Source organism: Colletes gigas, unplaced genomic scaffold (genome assembly GCF_013123115.1).
Source record: "Colletes gigas isolate AHSC1104 unplaced genomic scaffold, ASM1312311v1 Colletes_gigas_Sc00084, whole genome shotgun sequence".
Classification (NCBI taxonomy): Eukaryota; Metazoa; Arthropoda; class Insecta; order Hymenoptera; family Colletidae; genus Colletes; species Colletes gigas.
In genome coordinates this window covers 96,180-119,111 of record NW_025106712.1, presented here as the reverse complement: position 1 = coordinate 119,111, position 22,932 = coordinate 96,180, and the positions used below count along the sequence as shown (strand labels likewise).

The 22,932-nt window shown below is 32.9% G+C and overlaps 1 protein-coding gene and 2 non-coding genes across 3 annotated transcripts; all 3 read right to left on the bottom strand.

Annotated features, from left to right (window-relative positions):
• Positions 1–1,762: 1,762 nt before the first annotated feature.
• Positions 1,763–19,731, bottom strand: LOC122403904 (sodium-independent sulfate anion transporter-like). The gene is made up of 8 exons (XM_043407701.1): positions 19,614–19,731; positions 14,480–14,664; positions 11,031–11,168; positions 9,608–9,886; positions 8,384–8,693; positions 7,703–8,005; positions 2,894–3,128; positions 1,763–2,787 (listed from the first exon to the last, which is right to left on the bottom strand). The coding sequence occupies exons 1-8, from the start codon at positions 19,657–19,659 to the stop codon at positions 2,520–2,522; spliced, it is 1,764 nt and encodes a 587-aa protein (XP_043263636.1). The 5' UTR covers positions 19,660–19,731; the 3' UTR covers positions 1,763–2,519.
• Positions 19,168–19,249, bottom strand: Trnas-aga. Its single transcript has one exon. It is a non-coding gene; the product is annotated as a tRNA-Ser (tRNA).
• A 3,119-nt stretch (positions 19,732–22,850) lies between the features above and the next one.
• Positions 22,851–22,932, bottom strand: Trnas-gcu. The gene has a single exon. It is a non-coding gene; the product is annotated as a tRNA-Ser (tRNA).

Genomic DNA, 22,932 nt, shown 5'->3' with positions numbered 1-22,932 from the left:
GAAGTTTAGTAACAAGTTCCGTCAAATTTTGGAGATCTTGGCGTCATATTCCAGTGAATAAGTTACATTACAGATGTTCCAAAACTACTTTGCAATCGGTCGACTTTGATTTAAGACGGAGGCAGCAAAGTTCGTCCGAAGATAATCGATCGTGACCGTGATATACAGTGAGTGTAAAAAAAAGTGTAAAGTCAATTTGAACAAAAACTTTGCGGAACTTTGTTTATTACAAAAGTATGTTAACAAAAACATACATACATATTCTTAGAAATCTCTGGAACAAATGCCATTAACAACAAATTAATTATTTATATTTATTATGAAAATATTAACAAATTTCTAGAAATTGACCTAAAATATACGCGTAATAAGTATTCGTACAGTCTTTGATTCGTAACATTCCACATAGAACGATTACAAGATAATCCATCATATGTAAACATACTTAGCATCAGCATGCCTGGAGACGCTGTCGGTATAGGTAGTATCCTAAGTATTATCAACGAAATTATTAGTAAAATGGGACGAAAACGCAAGGAAACCTCTGAAGAAGAAAGGAAAATTGTTATAAATTTACATAATAAGTGTAAAACACTGAGTGAAATTTCTAAAGTTTTAAATAGACCGAGGTCCACGATTCAAGGAATCATTGACAGATATGGCGATCGAAAAACTGTAAAAACTATTCCAAGAAACGGACGTAAACGAATAATAACTGAGTATACCGGCCGATGGATAATTCGAAGAATAAAGCAAAATCCAAAGATAAGTGCGGTGAAAATCACAGCTGAACTTAAAAATGATCTGAACATTAACGTATGCAGTAGCACAGTGCGTAATTTTTTACGGGATAGAGGATATCACGGTAGAGTAGCTCGTAAGAAATATTTCGTAAATGAAATTAATGGAAAGAAACGATTGCAATTCGCGAAAGAGTACGTTAATGTTTCTATGGAGCACTGGAATAGTATTATATTTACCGATGAGAGTAAATTTAACATATTTGGGTCAGATGGACGATTTACAGTATGGCGGAAAAAAAATACCGAGTACGATAAAAGAAATTTGAAGCCGACCGTAGAGCATGGAGGAGGATCAGTCACAGTTTGGCAGTTAGGCCATCATGTTAGGTATCATGGATCATAAAATGTACATCGATATTCTAAAAAAGCATCTTCAGGTTAGTGGAAATAAAATGCAGTTACAGAGCAATTATATATTTTTGCAAGATAATGATCCAAAGCATAATGCTTATAATACACGTCAGTGGATCCTATATAATGTGCCGCAGCAATTAAAAATCCCTCCACAGTCTCCAGACGTAAATGTGATAGAGCACTTATGGAGTCATCTCGAAGAAAAAATTCGAGACCATGACATTTCTTCGAAACAAGATTTAAAAAATGCACTTTTAGAGGAATGGAACAAAATTTCTACTACTATAACCAAAAATTTAGTAAATTCAATGCCGCAAAGGCTTAAAGCGATTATAGAATCTAAAGGAAATCCCACTAGATACTAAAATAGCAAATAGACTGATTTTTGTTACGTTTATGTACTAAAATTTACTGTTTTTGTTGTAAAATTAGAAGTGTACGAATACTTATTACGCGTATATTTTAGGTAAATTTCTGGAAATTTGTTAATATTTTTATAATAAATATAAATAAATAATTTGTTGTTAATGACATTTGTTCCAGAAATTTCTAAGAATATGTATGCATGTTTTCGTTAACATACTTTTGTAATAAACAAGGTTCTGCAAAGTTTTTGTTGAAATTGACTAGTGTACGAATACTTTTTACACTTACTGTATACATTATAGCAATGCTTGGATAACTGCAAGTCATTTTCGATTGGATATGTGAACGGTAGTCGTCCTTACTACTGACAGGGGGATTTCTCTTGACACACGAAAAGGGGTGAAAAGGGGTTGCAACGTTTGTACGGGACATATGTATTTTGTTCGTGGTCGGATTTACCTGATACTTGGTCCGAATGTTCATTGACACACCTATTAATGTTGCCTTATTTCCGTAAATGGATCGAGAAATTTCAAATTTAACATGTAAATATGGTGTAAATACGCCTGAATATCGGCATGGGTGTCGTTATGAAGGTCTTTTGGGACGTTAATTACGAAAATGGTATCAATTTTGAAATGCAAGATGGCGACATGACATGAAATTAAAACTCTATGAAGGTGAACGGGGGCTTAAAAGGTTTTACGGAGAAACAGTATCTATTTTCGAGGGAACTAAACGGTTTCCTGTGTCCAAAAGCTAGTCTCGAATAGGATTCAAGATTTAAACTATTCAAAGGAGTAGTAATGATTAAAAGGTGTCCTCGTATTTGTGTCTCGCGGAGGAGTAATCCCCGCCGAAGTTTTAACCGTTAAATGAAATATTTCCAACGTCCGCGTGGCTTGATTGCACGGGATTTTGGTGAAAGAGCGCTCGTTTCGGCGCATTCCAAAAATTCCAAGGAAAGTGTTCCGCACATTCGTTAGATTCAGAATTTCACTTGCGTAGAACGCGAGGGGGCGCGATTCTACCTGAAAATATCTGAGCTATGCTGCCGGAAGTCTTGAAAGACATCGCCAGGGAAGCGTCGTAGCTTATCAAAGTCCGCCTGACTTCCTCGCACCAGTTCCAAAAGACGAGGATCTGGTCCCTGGCCTGCAAGTCGGCCAGCAGCAGAGCCAGGTTTTTAGCGACAGTGGCATCGATTCGAAGCACGTGGCGACCTTCCACCACCACGGGAATTGTTTCTGCTCTGCCGTCACACCTGAACAACAACAACGTCAGGTCAAATGAAACGAATGGCCAGGTAAGACGCCGTTCTGGATACGATTTACGCGATCCAATTACGGGGAAGGAATAATTTTACTTGCCAGGACATCACTCGTTCGCGTAGGTATTCCGCGGCCGGGTAGCTCAGCGATTGTTTCGGCGATACGAACACGATCATCAGTCCATCGACAACGCGGTCCTCGATCAATAATCCAGGCCTGGCCGCGAAATAGAGCAAGAGAATCAGATTTACCATGATCCCGGCAATCATGCCGTATTCCGGACCGATTGCCAAACAGCTCAGCAAAGTCACTGTCAAAGGTATCAGATCGATCTCTGCAACAAAAGACAAATAGGAAGTTTGAATTATAGGGTAAGATGAATTGCCCCCAGAAACCGAATTTACTATTTACCGTGGTGGACAAAAATATTACACTTTGTACAGTTACTCACAAAATTGAGTACATCTACAGTGAGTGTAAAAAGTATTCGTACACTAGTCAATTTGAACAAAAACTTTGCAGAACCTTGTTTATTACAAAAGTATGTTAACGAAAACATGCATACATATTCTTAGAAATGTCTGGAACAAATGTCATTAACAACAAATTATTTATTTATATGTATTATGAAAATATTAACAAATTTCCAGAAATTGACCTAAAATATACGCGTAATAAGTATTCGTACACTTCTAATTTTACAACAAAAACAGTAAATTTTAGTACATAAACGTAACAAAAATCAGTCTATTTGCTATTTTAGTATCTAGTGGGATTTCCTTTAGATTCTATAATCGCTTTAAGCCTTTGCGACATTGAATTTACTAAATTTTTGGTTATAGTACTAGAAATTTTGTTCCATTCCTCTAAAAGTGCATTTTTTAAATCTTGTTTCGAAGAAATGTCATGGTCTCGAATTTTTTCTTCGAGATGACTCCATAAGTGCTCTATCACATTTACGTCTGGAGACTGTGGAGGGATTTTTAATTGCTGCGGCACATTATATAGGATCCACTGACGTGCATTATAAACATTATGCTTTGGATCATTATCTTGCAAAAATATATAATTGCTCTGTAACTGCATTTTATTTGCACTAACCTGAAGATGCTCTTTTAGAATATCGATGTACATTTTATGATCCATGATACCTAACATGATGGCCTAACTACCAAACTGTGACTGATCCTCCTCCATGTTTTACGGTCGGCTTCAAATTTCTTTTTTCGTGCTCGGTATTTTTTTTCCGCCATACTGTAAATCGTCCATCTGACCCAAATATGTTAAATTTACTCTCATCGGTAAATATAATACTATTCCAGTGCTCCATAGAAACATTAACGTACTCTTTCGCGAATTGCAATCGTTTCTTTCCATTAATTTCATTTACGAAATATTTCTTACGAGCTACTCTGCCGTGATATCCTCTATCCCGTAAAAAATTACGCACTGTGCTACTGCATACGTTAATGTTCAGATCATTTTTAAGTTCAGCTGTGATTTTCACCGCACTTATCTTTGGATTTTGCTTTATTTTTCGAATTATCCATCGGCCGGTATACTCGTTTATTATTCGTTTACGTCCGTTTCTTGGAATAGTGTTTGTACGCGTAACTATTTGCGCGTTTGCCTTTTTGTACGCATACCTCACACGCCTACTTAAAATTGTGTGAGTATTTAGGGTGCTTTACAGAAGCAAAGACGATGGTTGTTCGTTAAGTCTTTATTTTGAAACAAGTAGATGACGAGACTCTTGAGTTGTATTCTGACTGAGCGTTGCTTGATATCTGTCTAACAGTGGTATCTTTTAGCGCTTTTCGACTCGGTGAAGTTGTGGTTGGTTGGATTCATTAGTGGAAAGGGCGAGATGGATGGCTTCTTATTGGTGGTGCTTGGTAGGAGGGTGTATCAGGAATGTTCTTGAGGCGTGTCTTAAATGTTTAAATATTTTGGGAAAATGTTTGTCGTTGGGGCAGGTATGGTTTATTGGGGGTGTTTGCACGTGAGGTGCAGCTGTCGAGGAGTCTATGTTTATGGGGACGGTTTTAGCCGCTAAAATGCTTAATTGCCTTGCTTCTATGGTCTGCTTATGGCGACCCTTTTCCAAGCTACCTGCGTTGGACGCAAATATTCGTTGTTATAAAATATCCCGTTCTTAAAAATGATTTCGCTGCGCGACAAATAGTTTTTACAGTTTTTCGATCGCCATATCTGTCAATGATTCCTTGAATCGTGGACCTCGGTTTATTTAAAACTTTAGAAATTTCACTCAGTGTTTTACACTTATTATGTAAATTTATAACAATTTTCCTTTCTTCTTCAGAGGTTTCCTTGCGTTTTCGTCCCATTTTACTAATAATTTCGTTGATAATACTTAGGATACTACCTATACCGACAGCGTCTCCAGGCATGCTGATGCTAAGTATGTTTACATATGATGGATTATCTTGTAATCGTTCTACGTGGAATGTTACGAATCAAAGACTGTACGAATACTTATTACGCGTATATTTTAGGTCAATTTCTGGAAATTTTTTTAATATTTTCATAATAAATATAAATAAATAATTTGTTGTTAATGACATTTGTTCCAGAAATTTCTAAGAATATGTATGCATGTTTTTGTTAACATACTTTTGTAATAAACAAGGTTCTGCAAAGTTTTTGTTGAAATTGACTAGTGTACGAATACTTTTTACACTCACTGTATACAGCGTTCGGGAATGTTTCTTGGAAAAGAAGAGAAATTTAACCTTCTATAAAGCAAATTATGTTTACCTGTTTAATATGACCATTTTAAAAATATTAATAATGAAATATAAATTGCCAGGTAAATTCCAGTAGACAAAAATTTTCATCTGTACTCATTTTAGTGTGAGATATTGTAATTATTATTGTTTTAATACTTCAATTGATACATACTAACAAAAAAATTAAATCAGACTTAAAAAATGGAAATAATGGGTATGTAGTAACTTGTAGTGACGCTGTGTTATAGAAGGTTAATTCTTTGCATTCGATAGTCCTTTTGCTATGGGGATCCAACAACTCGAAACTGTTTTGATAAAAGAACTTTGTTGCAATGTTGCTTTGAAGCTAATAAAATCTTAACGCCTTCTAAGGCAATAAAACAGATCAAGTTCGAAATAATGATTTCAATGAAATAACAAACACATTGGTTCACTATAAAATGCAACTGAATCAAACGTAAACAGTTATTGTCGCTCTTGATACGCCATTCGAGCTGTTAGACATACTTGAAAGTAGAAATTCATTCGAGACCATCACATTTCTTCGAAACAAGATTTAAAAAATGCACTTTTAGAGGAATGGAACAAAATTTCTAGTACTATAACCAAAAATTTAGTAAATTTAATGCCGCAAAGGCTTAAAGCGATTATAGAATCTAAAGGAAATCCCACTAGATACTAAAATAGCAAATAGACTGATTTTTGTTACGTTTATGTACTAAAATTTATAGTTTTTGTTGTAAAATTAGAAGTGTACGAATACTTATTACTCGTGTATTTTAGGTAAATTTCTGGAAATTTGTTAATATTTTCATAATAAATATAAATAAATAATTTGTTGTTAATGACATTTGTTCCAGAGATTTCTAAGAATATGTATGTATGTTTTTGTTAACATACTTTTGTAATAAACAAAGTTCTGCAAAGGTTTTGTTCAAATTGACTAGTGTACGAATACTTTTTACACTCACTGTATGTAGTTGATAAACACTTGTGGGGAAAATGAACATAAACAGACATATTTATAAGTAAAAACGCATTATACATTTTACTTGTACATTTCAGCAGATAATGCGTGAAGAAATTTTTAAACGATATTGATTGTTCATCTATGTTTAAAAAGAACTGTAAATTATGCTTATTTTATCGTCACAAAATTGAGCGTACAGTTTATTAGGGACTAGAAAACTAACTATTGTAAAACTTCTCATGGTTTACAATTCATTCGATTGTATCTAGTAACATATTTCCGTTGCTATGATACGTTTGATTTTTATTTGTCGTTGTTTATTAGCGAATATTTGCACTACGGCTTCACGAAGATCAGAAACTGATATTTCTGTGCGAAAATTAGTTGTTAAATTGTATTGTCAAGGTAAATCTCCAAGGCAAAATGGAAAAATAATAGGTAGAGCCCACTCTACTGTAGAAAAAATTATTAACAATTACAATGGAACAATGGACAAATTAAAATTAATCCAAGAAGTAGTGTACCAAAATTAACAACGGATGTTTCATCGAGAATTAGAAAATCGATATCGACAGAAACTGTTCGTAGAGTAGCAAGGAAGAAGCCTTATATTTCCAAGGTGAATAGAATCGAGCGTTTGGAATTTGCAAAAAAATATGTAAGTTGTGATATAAATTTTTGGAAGAACGTAATATTTTCCGACGAAGTTAAAATTAATTTATTTAATTCGGATGGAACGAATAATAGTACGAAGACAACCGAAATCAGAATTTATCGAAACAACTATGGACAAACTAAAATATCTTGATATTTTGAAAAAAAATTTGAAATCGTCAATGATCCTAAACGTACATCGTATATTGTTAAAGAGTGGCTGCTATATAACGTGTCAAAATTATTACAGACTCCACCACAATCGCCGAATATTAATCCCACTGAGAATTAAAATTAAAATTAAATAATTGTAGTTTCAGTAATAAGACAGATGGTAAACGCAAAATTGTAGAAATATGAAATAGTAAAGTTGGAAAAGTCAGTCAACTTTTAATTCTATACGAAAAAAATTAAAACAGAAACTTTAATTTTAATTTTAACGCTGTTACATGAGAATCCCCGTTGTAGTTGCATTTGCGTAGGAAATATTGCGAAACAAAACTAGGATGTTGAGCGTGTGTAATCGTATCTTACTTTTGGTTCTCCAAAGCACGCTGAAAATATGAAGCTCGAACATGTAGTACATGGCAACGATAATCACTGCAGCAAGGGTTGCTTTCGGGATGAATTCAAAAGTCGAGGTCAGAAGGCCGCAGGCTAAAAGCACCAGGCATCCAGTAATTACACCGCCCATCGGTGTTTTTACACCCGAAGCGTTGTTTACGGCGGTCCTTGTGAAGCTTCCTGTGGCGGGCATCGATCGTACAAAGCTACCGAAAATGTTGCAAAGTCCCAAAGCCAACATTTCTTGATTAGCATCGACTGTTTTCCCTTTCGCTGGAACGAGACAATTGAAATCCAAACAAATTCAGATATTTACCGCAACCATCGAATCCCGACACCTTCGAACGTACCAACAGACTATTTAACGTTACTTCGAACCCTCAAAAGAACACAAATGCACGAACTTTTTCTGCTATCTGATATATTTTCGATTTTCAAAATGAAATAAAATATAAAGAAATGATCTCTGAAGGTCGGAATTACTAACAAGGATTTTATATTAGGTGTACAAATGAATAATTCATGAAATCAAGTTTAAAGTCGATAGATTTTCCCGCCCTTTTGAGGTTATATATTGTTGATATGTAGCTAGTTAAAAGAAAAGTTTTCATATGTAAATTAAACAATTTAAGTTGATTTTTAAGAACATACCGAATGCTTTGGAAATAGCGATGCTCTCCAAAATGGCGATCAGGGGAATCGAAATAGTGGTGCTTCCTAGTTCGCTAACTAACTCCACGAAATTATATGTGTAGTTCTGGGTTACGATAGAGAACGGCGGTGGACCAAATGGCGGCAAGCCTTCGGTTATGTTTCCAGTAATTTTAAAAGGCTTGATGCCATAACAGGACAATGAATAGCTTAATATTATCCCAAAGATGACTACGACAGCGTTCCTTGCCAATGATGTTACCCACAGAAACTTCCGAAATGCTGTCCCATTTTTCTTGCCAGGCAATTTCTGTTTTTCAATAGTTAAACAAATTTAGTTCAGTGCAACAATATTGAATGTACACGGGGTATCTTTGATTCACGATACAAGCAAAAAAGTTGCAGTTCCTCGCTTAAAACTAAGGAGAAATCAAAAATATGGAACTTTGTTTCTGAGAAAATTGATTTTAAAATTGGTTAAAGTTCGACTAATTGGAACTTGCAAAAAAATCATTAGAAATTGAAAGCTGGTTATCTCTGAAATTATTAGTTTCTGAACATACAAACATAGTACATAAAAATTAACCTTCTTTTTATCTTTTTTTTTTTAATGAAACTTTTACCAATGTATTTGTGAGAGTTTTGCGATTAAAATAAGACCAAACACGATACAATTTGTTTTTAACCTACTTCCAATAGAGTATAAAATCGTGTTAAATACGCAATTATCATGTTTGGTCTTATTTTTATCAGAAAATCCTCAGAAATAAATTAGTAAAGGTTCCATTATCAAAAAACAAATACTAAATGAGTTTCAGATTGTGTTACTCTTATTTATCCATGATTCGAATCCAAAAATTCGAAAACTGAAAATTAACCATACTTTTCGTAACCTCGAGACTTTGGTTTCGTGTTTTTCGTAATTATCCAAGATTTGCTGTGTTTTGTAGTTTTCGAAGCTACGAATAAACTTTGAATATTTACATATTCGAATTCTATAAGAAATTATTTATAGCCTCCATCTTACTGTTCAAATACTTGCACAAAATATTCGACAATTATTAACAATTAGATCCCGAACTCGATTTATTCGAATTCTATAAGAAATTATTTATAGCGTCCATCTTACTGTTCAAATACTTGCACAAAATATTCGACAATTATTAAAGTTATTAACAATTAGATCCGAAACTCTGATTGGAACAGTTTAAGGAGTGAACTTACTTTCAAGCAGACGAGTAGAATCATGGAACAGACTCCTAATAACGTGTCCCAGAGTGTAATCTCGTTAGCATAATTCGCAACTTTAACAATGGCGTCGATGAACGAGTCGCTTCTGCCGGTCAATCCGAGAAGCGTGCCAAGCTGAGACGTTGCTATTATTATTGCTGCCGCGTTAGTGAATCCAGAGATTACTGGCAGGCTAACGAATTCCAGGAGAAATCCCAAATGGAGCAACCCCATCACCGTAATAACGCAACCCGACACGATACAGATGAACACCTGTAAAAGGAACGACATCGATCGAAACACGTTATACGTATGTATGCACTCGCGTCCGTAATTATATTGACACGCTACATATTTTATTATTAATGAATACAACTGGTAGCCAGAATAAAAAAGTGAAATTTCCTTTGCAATACAAATATGTTTCTTAACTGTTATATTTATGCATAATAAAAATATGCATTTTTCATAATTACAGGTATATCTACAGGGTGTACCATTTAACTTAAATATGTTTATTGACTTTTGTATTTATGCATAATAAAAATATATATTTTTATAATTACAGGTACATCTACAGGATGTACCATTTAACTTAAATATGTTTATTGACTTTTGTATTTATGCATAATAAAAATATATATTTTTATAATTACAGGTACATCTACAGGATGTACCATTTAACTTAAATATGTTTATTGACTTTTATATTTATGCATAATAAAAATATGCATTTTTATAATTACAGGTATATCTACAGGATGTACCATTTAACTTAAATATGTTTATTGACTTTTATATTTATGCATAATGAAAATATACACTTATAATTACAAGTATATTTACAGGGTGTCCTATTTAGGGTTTGGAAATAATCTCATGGACAAGTAATTTAAAAATTCAAGGTGATACTGCTAGTTTTGTTATTTCAAGGTCATCGAATGCACAAATTTTGTTTGAAACTTTGTTCTGTAAGTTCTATATTTTTGAAGATATTTAGCTGAATCGTCAAGTTTGTTTCAAGGTTAATTCTGTTTTTCTGTTAAAATTCATTTTTAATCGGAACATTGAATTTCGAGAAGAATTCTATTAATAAGAATATAAATTTGCATAAAGATCCGCACTCTGTTCGTTTCATTTGCTGTACATGTTAAAAATAAACACTAACGAACGGTCTGTTGCAAAGATTTTATTTTATTGATATAATACACCTCTTTTCCTTTTTATAATATGGTAGCACAGCGTGGTTACGATCCACGGACCTCAGCAGTCATTACCAGTAGCGCCACCATCACCTTCGTACGCATTGCTATATGTATACACGCGTCTCGTAGTCTCGTTTATTTCTTGTAAGGTAAAGAAATTTTCGAATTCAAGGGAAAACTGGTGAAAAACGAAGTGAAAAAAGTGTACTTACGGCTATGTCTTCTCCGAGTCTTATAACGTGCTGTTGCGACAACAAAGCCATAATTGCTGTAGGCCCAACCGTGATGTCTTTGCAACTGCCGAACACCAAGTAGACGAAACACCCCATGAAACTGCTGTACAGGCCGTACTGAAGTTTTCAAAAGTTCATCTGACGAGAATCAGCTTTCCAACTATCGTCGATTCGGTTCGTCCGCGAATTTTTTACCGAAAACCCGAAATATTTTATTTTTTATTTCGTTCGAGACAAAGATTTATTCGCGAACCTTGGCCAACGCTGTTCTCAACGATATTTTGCGTGTCGTTAAAAACTATATCATTCTTTAATAGCAACACGTTATGGATCAAAATTAAGTATAAATTAATTTTTTCCAATGATTTAAATTTTAGTAACATTTTTTTTATTTTTTATACGCGAAACGCAGTACAAAAGAGGTTTCTTTATCTGTTGAGGAATGCAGTGTCGCCATCTATGAGACTTATGCGAATGGGACTTCCCCGCGCGACGCTTAGAACGTTCTACTCGATGGTGAAACATGTCATTTTTTTATTTACGTAAAAGTTAATTAGTATTAAAGCATTATTTAAGTAATAACAACTACATCAAATACGTTCGTATTCATGGTTTACCCAAACTATAACATTATCTAATGACTAATTGAAGCGAGTTAAAGTCAGTTTGATAACGTTATCGCTCCATTACTTACCTCCTCATACGCATAAACACGTGTCTTATAATTAGGTAAACATTCGCATAATGGGAGTCCAATTTCTATAATTTAATGATCGTAAAATTTATACTTTGTTATTTTATTAAAAACAGAGGCAAGTCTTAATCTTTAATTCAAAGCACGAACGAATTTAATTAACTATGTCTTGAATATCAACCAAATATTTAGTCGAAACATTAAAAGACACTGTAGTTTTTTTACATTTTAGTAACAAATGACAGTTTATATTTTCGAGCAATTTTAAAGAGTGAAGAAACTGTCATGAAAGAGTTTATTAACTGTCATAAAGAGCTATTACAATGATATTTTAAATGTTTAATTTATTCAGAGTAAACATGCACGAAAAAAAGATTCATAGAGAGAAAGAAAAAAATATTAATGAACATATTTTTAAAAATTTGATTTCATTTATAAAATGTAGTTAAACTGTTGACCGTTCGTTTCAATGCCATTAACTGCATTGAATAAAATTAAATTGTCGTCGACGTACAGGACTCTGAATATTAAACGGTCTATTATACAGAGTGTTCGACCACCCCTGGAAAAAATTTTAATGGGCGATTCTAGAGGGCAAAATAAGACGAAAATCAAGAATAGCAATTTCTTGATTGACGCTTCGTTAAAAAGTTATTAACGTTTAAAGTTCCGATAAAGCTGTCGATACGACACTAAGTAGAGTTTCCTATGCTGAGTGAGAACCACTATCGTGCGCGCGCAGCTGTACGCAGGTTGCCATTCTACAGGCGCAACAAGTGAAATTAAAAAATTTCAAATCGTTCTGGAAAAATTATTTTCAGTTCCGAGAGTCGATTACAATAATTTTTGGTGAAAAGACATACCCACGAAATCCTGCGTATTTTCTAGAAAAAAATTCGAGAAGATGCTGAAATTTTTCGACGAAATTAACAAATTTCAAATAGTTCTGGAAAAATTATTTTCAGTTCCGAGGGTCGATTACAATAATTTTTGGTGAATAGACATGCCCCAGAAATCCTACTGAGTTCCGAGAAAAAAATTCCTTACCGAAAATATAATTTCTAGTCTGCACGAATTTTCATACGAATCTTTAAAACGTCATAACTTCTGAACGGATTGGCCGATTTTAATGTTTCAAACGGCAAACAACGTGTATTTCAGTGGAGAATATGTAGAAATTCCAAAAATATTCGAAAAGTTGTTTCATAATCCCGTGAAAAGAGATAAAACCCCTAAAACTGGTCCAGTTTTCAAACGGCCATAACTCCTACAATAGTAAAGACATCCCATTAAAATTTATTTCTGAAGTGGTGCTCATGGGTACCTCCGAAAAAGTATTAGACAACTTTTCTGTAGAGTGTCAAACAAAATTACTAAAAATTAAAAACGAATTTTAAAGAAAAATCGACAGGGGGTAAAAAAAAAAAGTTTCTAATCGTTCTGGAAAAATTATTTTCGGTTGCGGGGGTCAATTACAATCAAATGTGGTGAATAGACATACCCCCGAAATCCTACCCACTTTCTAGAAAAAAATTCGAGAAGATGCTGAAATTTTTCGACGAAATTAAAAAATTTCAAATAGTTTTGGAAAAATTATTTTCAGTTCCGAGGGTCGATTACAATAATTTTTGGTGAATAGACATACCCTCGAAATCCTGCGCATTTTCTAGAAAAAAATTCGAGAAGATGCTGAAATTTTTCGACGAAAATTAAAAAATTTCAAATCGTTCTGGAAAAATTATTTTCAGTTCCGAGGGTCGATTACAATAATTTTTGGTGAATAGACATACCCTCGAAATCCTGCGCATTTTCTAGAAAAAAATTCGAGAAGATGCTGAAATTTTTCGACGAAATTAAAAAATTTCAAATCGTTCTGGAAAAATTATTTTCAGTTCCGAGGGTCAATTACAATAATTTTTGGTGAATAGACATACCCCCGAAATCCTACCCACTTTCTAGAAAAAAATTCGAGAAGATGCTGAAATTTTTCGACGAAATTAAAAAATTTCAAATCGTTCTGGAAAAATTATTTTCAGTTCCGAGGGTCGATTACAATAATTTTTGGTGAATAGACATACCCTCGAAATCCTGCGCACTTTCTAGAAAAAAATTCGAGAAGATGCTGAAATTTTTCGACGAGAAATTAAAAAATTTCGAATCGTTCTGAAAAATTATTTTCAGTTCCGAGGGTCGATTACAATAATTTTTGGTGAATAGACATACCCTCGAAATCCTGCGCATTTTCTAGAAAAAAATTCGAGAAGATGCTGAAATTTTTCGACGAAATTAAAAAATTTCAAATAGTTTTGGAAAAATTATTTTCAGTTCCGAGGGTCGATTACAATAATTTTTGGTGAATAGACATACCCCCGAAATCCTACCCACTTTCTAGAAAAAAATTCGAGAAGATGCTGAAATTTTTCGACGAAATTAAAAAATTTCAAATAGTTTTGGAAAAATTATTTTCAGTTCCGAGGGTCGATTACAATCATTTTTGGTGAATAGACATACCCCCGAAATCCTGCGCATTTTCGAGAAAAAAATTCAGTAAGGTCGGAACTTTAAACGTTAATAACTTTTTAACGAAGACTCAATCAACAAATTGGTATTCTTGATTTTCGTCTTATTTTGGCCTCTAGAATCTCCCATTAAAAATTTTTTTAACGATATTTGTTTCCAAATCTTGTATTTTTTGTTAGGTCTGGGTAGAACATTATCGAACGTGTATACACACCTGAGCTGGAAGTCCAGCCACGATTGCATAGGCTATGCCCTGCGGTATAGCAGTTAAACCCACTGTCAATCCTGCTAAAATATCTTGGAGAAGTTTGCTCCAAGTGTAGAGAGGCAGCCATGTCAGAATCGGTATCCTTCGCAGAAGAAGTTGCTTTAAATCGAGCTTCGAGCTCACGTTCCTCCCTGCAATCCGTCAAGTTGGCAACATTTATTTACTCAGAATTAATTAGTTCTCAACTAATTACCTACTTATTCGCTAGTTCGCCAAAGCAATTATATTCGATACGAGTTCATAAACTGAATATTTTCAAACGAGACCCTCTTTCACCAATGTCCTATTCGACTAATCGAAATAATTATTCTGTTATTTCGTGCACTCAAAATCGACTAACATTTTTTTGTTTGTTTTTTCCTGATGATTGCCGTCTCTTTGAATTTCAGTAAAAGCTTTTAACGCTAGAACTATTAAGAATTATGGTGTATTTATTCGTATCGATGAAATTAAAACGACAGATACCTGAAGTATAACATAATGGAAATGAATTTTCATTCTCTCGTGGATAATTATTATTGTAAATTTTCAAAAATCCAGTCAAATATTTTACAATTGATTTTTATCGCTATAATTCTAGCGTTGATCAATGGAGGATTAAATATTCAAGCGACGTGTCAGTTTGCAAAAAAATTCGAAACTTTTGGTGATTCTACGGATAAACGTTGGCAAGCATTATAGTCCATTAAACGATGATAAACACGTGTGTACATTATTCGATAAATCAATTACGCGGCAGACAAACGTTAATTTGACCATGAAGATAATGGCCGTGCCACGCCATAAATAAATGGTAACCGGTGAATCGGTTAACTAATGGAAAATGCGATAGAAATCATGAAATTGCACTTCGAAGGACCGTATTCGCTTGCCAGAAGATGGTACTCAAACATAGATTTCCTCGATTGCGTCACTATAAATCTACGATACGCGATAAAACGATACAAAGCCTTGGAATTCCTTCAGAATTTCTGTTTTTGCAAAGCTTAATATTTTAATTCAAATTTTCTTTAATTCGATCCAACCTCGTCTCAACGTAAACTCTGACTGTTGGAAACAATTTTAAACATAGGAGATGATAAAACGTTTTAAATGTTTACAAAGATGTGTTCTTACGTATTGGCACTGGGGAATATATCGTTCCAGACATTTTCACTAACTTCGCGCTAAAAATGCACACAGAAATAACAATTATCGAACAAAAATTGTTATTCGTTACGATCACATGGGATTTAATTAATACTTCACGGCTCGTTCTATCTAAAGGAGATGTTTTGTTTGAGCAGTGTTGCTTCCGAAACGAATGAAACAAGACTCCCAAGAGTTCTAAAGAACGAGTACCGGATGAAAAATGAGGAGATCTAAAATTAAATCTCAAATAGGAGACACTGCAACATGTCCATTACCATTGACCATAATCTGTTAATCGCTAATGTCCTTGTGATGTCTGCAAATTTTGTCAAATTACATTAATAACGTAACGTTGGCAAGTAAAGACATCCTCCAAGTCTTGAGAAACGAGAAACTAAACATTGGTTTGGATCGATAAATTGTTGGTCGATTCAAGCTACTTATTGCATTAAAACGTTTTAAACTCGGTTCTCTCAGACGTCCACGGTACAATATTATTTGTTATAAAAAAAATCCCACGATAAAAACAAAAACAATTATGCACATAGAACTCGGTTGGAAGAATGTGACAAATATTTCGAAAATATGATAAAAGTTATATTAAATATTTTGAAATTATGAAAATTATTTTCTAATTATCATCTCCGATATACAGAGTGTCCAAAGAGGTTAAAATCAAACTTATACTATATGTTTCGAAAATGCTTTATTGGAAAGATATGAGATTCTAAAGATATTTATGATTCATTGTTAGAAAATACATTTACTATTATTTTCAATACAGATGGAATATTTGAGAGAGTTCGACGAAGTCTGTTTTCTCGCAGAAGAATTTTCGAACATTTCTTACAACTGTCACAATAAATCGGAAATATTTTTAAAAGCTTATACCTTTCCGATAAAGCACTTTCTGGCATAAGTTTGTTGAAACTTTCTTTATCTATTTGGCCTCAGTGATACATAGTGTTTATAAGTTTGGCCCCCAACTTTTTGGTCACCCTGTATAGGTATACATATTTCTAACGTATTTATATGTATATATACATGTTGTTTTCATGCATCTACCTACACATCACCATGTTTTTGATAGACACAGATCGTCGTTTTGTCCAATAAAACAATAATCGTACAAGTACGATTTAAAATAAATGGAGGGAGAGGAATGGGTAACACTAGTGGACCACTCTGGACAATGTACTTTACGTTCGAAGCATTTTCACGGCACTGTCACTCTTAATAAAGCACAGATCTAATTAACACCGTGATAACCGGCGAATAGTAAGTTTTCTGGTGCAGAATCGTACGCAGATAACGCGTTTAACTTGAGATTACCTGGCTCTGCAAACAACAGAACGGTTCGAACCTGCAGCGTGTATTGACACTGCATAGAAAAAATTTCTTTATAAAATGTTTTATCTTGCCAATCCGTTGATTCCGTCAGATAACAGATCACATGATTAATTACGATAGGTCGTGTCTAAACTCGTAGAATCCCCGGCGCGTGTTGAAATTTAATAACGCGGTAAGAATTCGCGGAACGATATAGGATAATTTCGCCATCTTGGAAGATCAAGGCACCCGAAATAAATTTGGAACATAATAAATATCCTAAAGGCTCCGCGAGCTTTATGGCAGACAGATTAAACGCTCGTCTCGCGATACAAAGAAATTCCAAGAGTGATATTTTCGAAACGTATATTTTAAAAACATTCGAATTTAACGCGATCACTGCCGGTTTTCAATGTCCAAATATCTCCTCGATATTTACTTTTTTAACGCGAAACATAGAAGTATTCGATAATTCAATGGTGAATTGAATATTGTTATTTTACAATATTTCAAATTAAAGTAGCATTATTTACAATTTTACAAGTATTAGTTCAAAGTGTCGGTCACCGGTGACCGCCGTGGCAATCAACGTGTTAAACAGAATGAAAAATTTCAAACGATATTTTAAGTGCATTATTAACCTTTAGAAATATTAATTCAATAAATGAATCAATTTTATTTTTTGTAATTAGAAATTAGAGATTATAAAATAAGAAATATAAATAAAATCATGAACCAACAAGAAAAAAAACAAACAATATTAGTATACTAAAAGATAAGAGGAAGATTCGTTCAAAATATTAATTTTCTAAATAAGCTCCAGCAGAGCTGAGAATAATTGTTAATAATTGATGCTTGTGTTTACGTTTATGGTTGCATTAATATTGTTCATTGTTTAATCCTTGAGCATTATGGTGTATCGCATTAAAATTTTCACATTTATTGTATTTTATATTTATATTATTATTTTATATTTTATATTATGTATTTTATGGCACACTAAGTACATTTTTGGCTTTGTTTCTTTGTATAAAAATTAAGTTTTAACAATATCGTGTTTATGACTCTCATTTTTATGAACAGTAAGTTACATGATTATTAAAAAATGTAATTGGGTTATAATTCCTGCGGCGAGTAATGTTAGGGCCCGCCGTGGCGCGTCGCTTCGCTCGCTGCTGCGGTTTGTTGTTGCTTGTGGCACGTGTTAATGATGTAACCGCGTAAAGGTTTATTACTATTATATACTGTCATTTATATTACTCCATTTGTGTATTCTATAAATATGTAACCTATTTTTTATTGCCTATATCTCAAATAAACTGTGTTCATATAAACTACACGTTCACTTTAACCCTGCTGCGCCATAAAAAAATAATAGCTTCGTAAATGGTGAAAAACTACCGAAAAACGGAAATGAATAAATTTAGTTCGTAGAGATAATCAGTTCAAAGATACCGAATGATCAAAACTATTGACAGACGCTATTGAATGGATAAGAATAGAGCCGTCCAAATGTACTATCAGAACAAACACTACTCGACACAGTTGTGAAACGAAATATTTCTGGCACACATAACAATTCTCAAGCAAAGAATGAGATCGAAAAATTATTTTACAAGTCACAAGTCACAAGTAACACGACAATCATAAACGAAACGTTGCAACTGAGAGTATTTGAAATGATCTTGAAGCAAATCATATTTTATGTAATAGAGTAATCTATAATCGATAATATGTTATCTAGTTTACGTTCAAAGAAGAAAATTCTGGTTTACTGTATAGTAAATCTTATAAATTTATTTCCTGTTTTATAATTCAGTAAACTATGCAAAATTAAAAAATAGCTAATTGTATAGAAATAGTGCATGAAAAGATATTTAAAACTGATGAATTGGAATGTAAAAAATAATTTATCGAAGATAAACGACACGTGTATCGAACATTAAAAATGTTTGTAAAAAGAAAAATAGTAAATCTTATAAATTTATTTCCTGTTTTATAATTCAGTAAATTACGAAAAATTAAAAAATAGTTGATTGTATAGAAATAGTGCATGAAAAGATATTTAAAACTGATGAATTGGAATGTAAAAAATAATTTATCGAAGATAAACGACACGTGTATCGAACATTAAAAATGTTTGTAAAAAGAAAAAAAATGTTTTTTGAGCCAATCGCAGTCGGTAGGACTCGAACCTACGCTCCCAGAGGGAATCTGATTTCTAGTCAGACGCCTTAACCACTCGGCCACGACTGCTATGATTGCTTCTCGCTGCATTTACGTAAAATAGAAAAAATTTCATAAAATATAAATCTAATACAAAGAAAAATTACAAAATTACAAAGCTATAAAGTAAAAATGAATTGTCACGACTTCTCCTCGATTTTAAAGACAACTAGAACCCTTAATCCCATTATTAAAACGTTATTTCTACACGAAACTAAGTGGAAACATAATAACGTTAGCAGTTCATCAGTTCTACACGATTGGAGACATCTATGACTTAACAGGAAATATGTAATCGACGTAGAAAACAGGAAAAATGTGGAAAAATAATGGACGACTTGTGATATCGAAGATAGAGTTGTCGTTGGATCGAGAGTTTGAAAATAAAACTTACTCAACAAGGGTGTTGTTTCACGAACATTTCCTCGTACGTACGGCATTTTTACAGAATCGAATCTTGCATAAATGCAGCTACGTACACTCACCGCAAAAGCTTCGCATGGCCAACACAAAAAGAATGATGTGTCTGACTTGTAAAAGAACTGGGAACGTCGATAAGGTAGAGCATGATTATTAAGCGTGACTGTTGATGCATAGTTATCACTTAAACGACTATACGCAATGCCATGGCCATAATATGTAATAGAATCGCTTCATTTATTCCGAACTAAGATATCTTACATGGTCGATGAAATAGAAAATTATTCCATATTTTTCTATCTTCTTTATTATCATTGAAGATACTATGTACTTATTCGGATAAAGCTAATGTTTTCAGTCATATAATCAATTATTGTAATTATTTAAATAGACGATACGTGACGTTGCAAACGGTAAAAGTTCTTTCATGAAAGGAGAACGGAAATGTATTCGCTTGAAGATAATCGGTAGCCATTATTGTAGAAGCGCGTAGTGAATTACTGAACGCTTAAATAAATCTAATGTCGACAGGTATGTGGCTACAATGGATGATCTTACTTCTTACTGGTTATCGAATTGATAGCCTTGATCAATACGATATCTCTTTGTTCGCAGCGATCTGCAAAATAATTGTGTCATAAATTTTTCAATAAACGGACAACAGAATACGGCGTCCTTGTGTCTCAAAATTATTGATGAGTGTGCACGTGCATCCTATGTCGTTGTATCGATCTTATTTACTATCTGAAAGAAAAAATAGAAAACGAAGAAATGATTATCCAAATGGAAAATTCTGGGTTTCCATTCAATTTTGAAACTGAAAAGAACTTCTTAAAAATAAGAAATAAAGAATATCGATTCCTTGAACTTGAAAATTTTATTTTTGATTAGTTTAATAAATACTGTAATTTATCGTTTAAATAAGTTATTTTTTTGTGCAATATTAATATAAGAGAAAAATTGATTACTAAATTGTTTAAAATACTTTCAAAATAGAAACTTCCAGAAGTTTTGTATAAAGTTGTAATAAATTAGGTATTTTCCATGATGTGAAATATTTTTCTTTGTGTCCAGAATGTATGTGTGTACATATATGGAAAATGGAATTGTGATGGAATGAAATATTTACTTACAATGAACTCATTAGCAGAAACGTGGTTAAACTGAAGTAAAAGTGTGCCGTTATGTCCATGAAATAATGCAAAACAGAGATTTCATTACAGATACATTACAGTGCTTTCGCTATTAAGTGACGGGAATGTTACTAGCGTCAGTAATTCCTGTCGAACGACTTATCTAATTCATTCATACATAATTACATTAATTACTCGTTCGTACATATGTATACACTACGAATACATGTTAATATAAAATGGTAATTGACACTCCCACGAAAACAATACCTCTAGTCCTGGTAAATATTTATCCTCAGTAATTTATTAATAAAGAACAATAATATAAAGAATGCCCCTGTTCTGTATATTTTAAACAAATTTGAAATCAGCAAAATGATGACTAGGTTATGTTTCAATCTGTCGAGTGACGGGGCAATCAAAATGGTAAAAACAGATGAATCAATTACAATTTATATTTTTTTAACATCGTCACTTTATCAAATGCAATGTAATAAAGAAGAATTTGAAAAATTGCAATTAAATCTATACTATTTACATTGCTAGATAATAATCGAAAATAATATGCAATAATGTCGTTTTCGTTTCCTAATGTATTTCTACAAATTTTTTTTGTTATGCTCCATCAGACAGGTAGACCATTGCTCACGTAACAATGAACTATTTCGCTAAAACGCAATACTTAATGTCGTGAATACATTATTACGGGCAAGGCAAATCCGTTTGACTTTGTTATTTATGGTTTCGATCAATTCCTTCGATATTCACGAGCGATTAAAACGGAAAACGTACGTAACGTGGGAGACGTAGGAGATTTTTTACGTAGACTAATTAATAAATCGACTTACATTTGTTGCCTTTTATTACTTTTCTTCTGGATCTGATTCGTGTTGCAATCCTAAGTTGTTTATTCCAACGACGATTACAGTTAAAAAATAAAATTCTCTTAAACGACTTCATAGAAAAAGATCATAATCGAAGGTATATTCCACAGTTACGTAATCAATGGTGCAATACCGACTTACCTACAACCTAAGATAATGCGTGGTCGAAAATTCAATAATAAATATTTCTTTTCCATTCGTTGCATCAGTGTTACGAATAAAAAGATTTATCGATTTACATGAATTTTATTTATGTAACCTTATCGTTTCTAATGCTCGTCCATATTACCTTGAATTTCCAACGTTCAACAAATACATACGTGACTTCTTGTTACACTTACATATATTCGTAATTTCGCATTGTACTTTGAACGGGAAGTATCATTGGAGTAAAAATGTTCTTTTTATGGTGCACTTTATTCAATTAGAATTACGCATTTGTAAATATTTCTATTTTTATTTTATTTTATTTTATTTTATTTTATTTTATTGATGAATAGATAATTGAATTATTATAAAAAGTTAAACACTTTATTCAATTAGGATTAAGTACTTGTAAATATTTCTATTTTTATAGAATGAAACATGAAAAGTATGAATTCTTTAAACATTTTAATAATCCTGATAAATAGATAATTTAATTATTATAAAAAGTTAAACACTCTATTCAATTACGATTACGTATTTGTAAATATTTTTATTTTTATAGAATGAAACGTGAAAAGTATGAATTCATTAAACATTTTAATAATCCTGATAAATAGATAATTTAATTATTATAAAAGGTTAAACACTTTATTCAATTAGGATTACGTATTTGTAAATATTTTTATTTTTATAGAATGAAACGTGAAAAGTATGAATTAATTAAACATTTTAATAATCTTGATAGATAATTTAATTATTATAAAAAGTTCAAACAAATTTATAAAACAATTACTTTATCATATTGCAATAAAACACTGTATTACAGTAATTGCATATTAATTAGTTGCCAGAACATGCTTCCTCCAATCCTGAAATTTGAAGTGCATTCGCGATTCACATTTTTTACTAACTCCTTTCGAGCGTTTAATGATTCGTTTAATGCTTCTCGGTCTTTGTATGTATCAATAATCTTTTTCGTTATTCAACTTTGCAACTACGGGATACGGTACGTAATTGAACGTTTTTGCAAGGTTACAAAAAGCGAGTCGACGAGGATGGGATTCGAACCCACGCGTGCAGAGCACATTGGATTAGCAGTCCAACGCCTTAACCACTCGGCCACCTCGTC

Excerpts from the sequence above, each read along its gene's own strand:
- LOC122403904 (XM_043407701.1), bottom strand. The coding sequence starts at position 19,659 with ATGCCGTACGTACGAGGAAATGTTCGTGAAACAACACCCTTGTTGA. Across the intron at positions 14,665-19,613 it reads TGAAACAACACCCTTGTTGA|GGAGGAACGTGAGCTCGAAG; the intron begins GTAAGTTTTATT and ends GACGGATTGCAG. Across the intron at positions 8,006-8,383 it reads CGCTATTTCCAAAGCATTCG|CGAAAGGGAAAACAGTCGAT; the intron begins GTATGTTCTTAA and ends GTCTCGTTCCAG.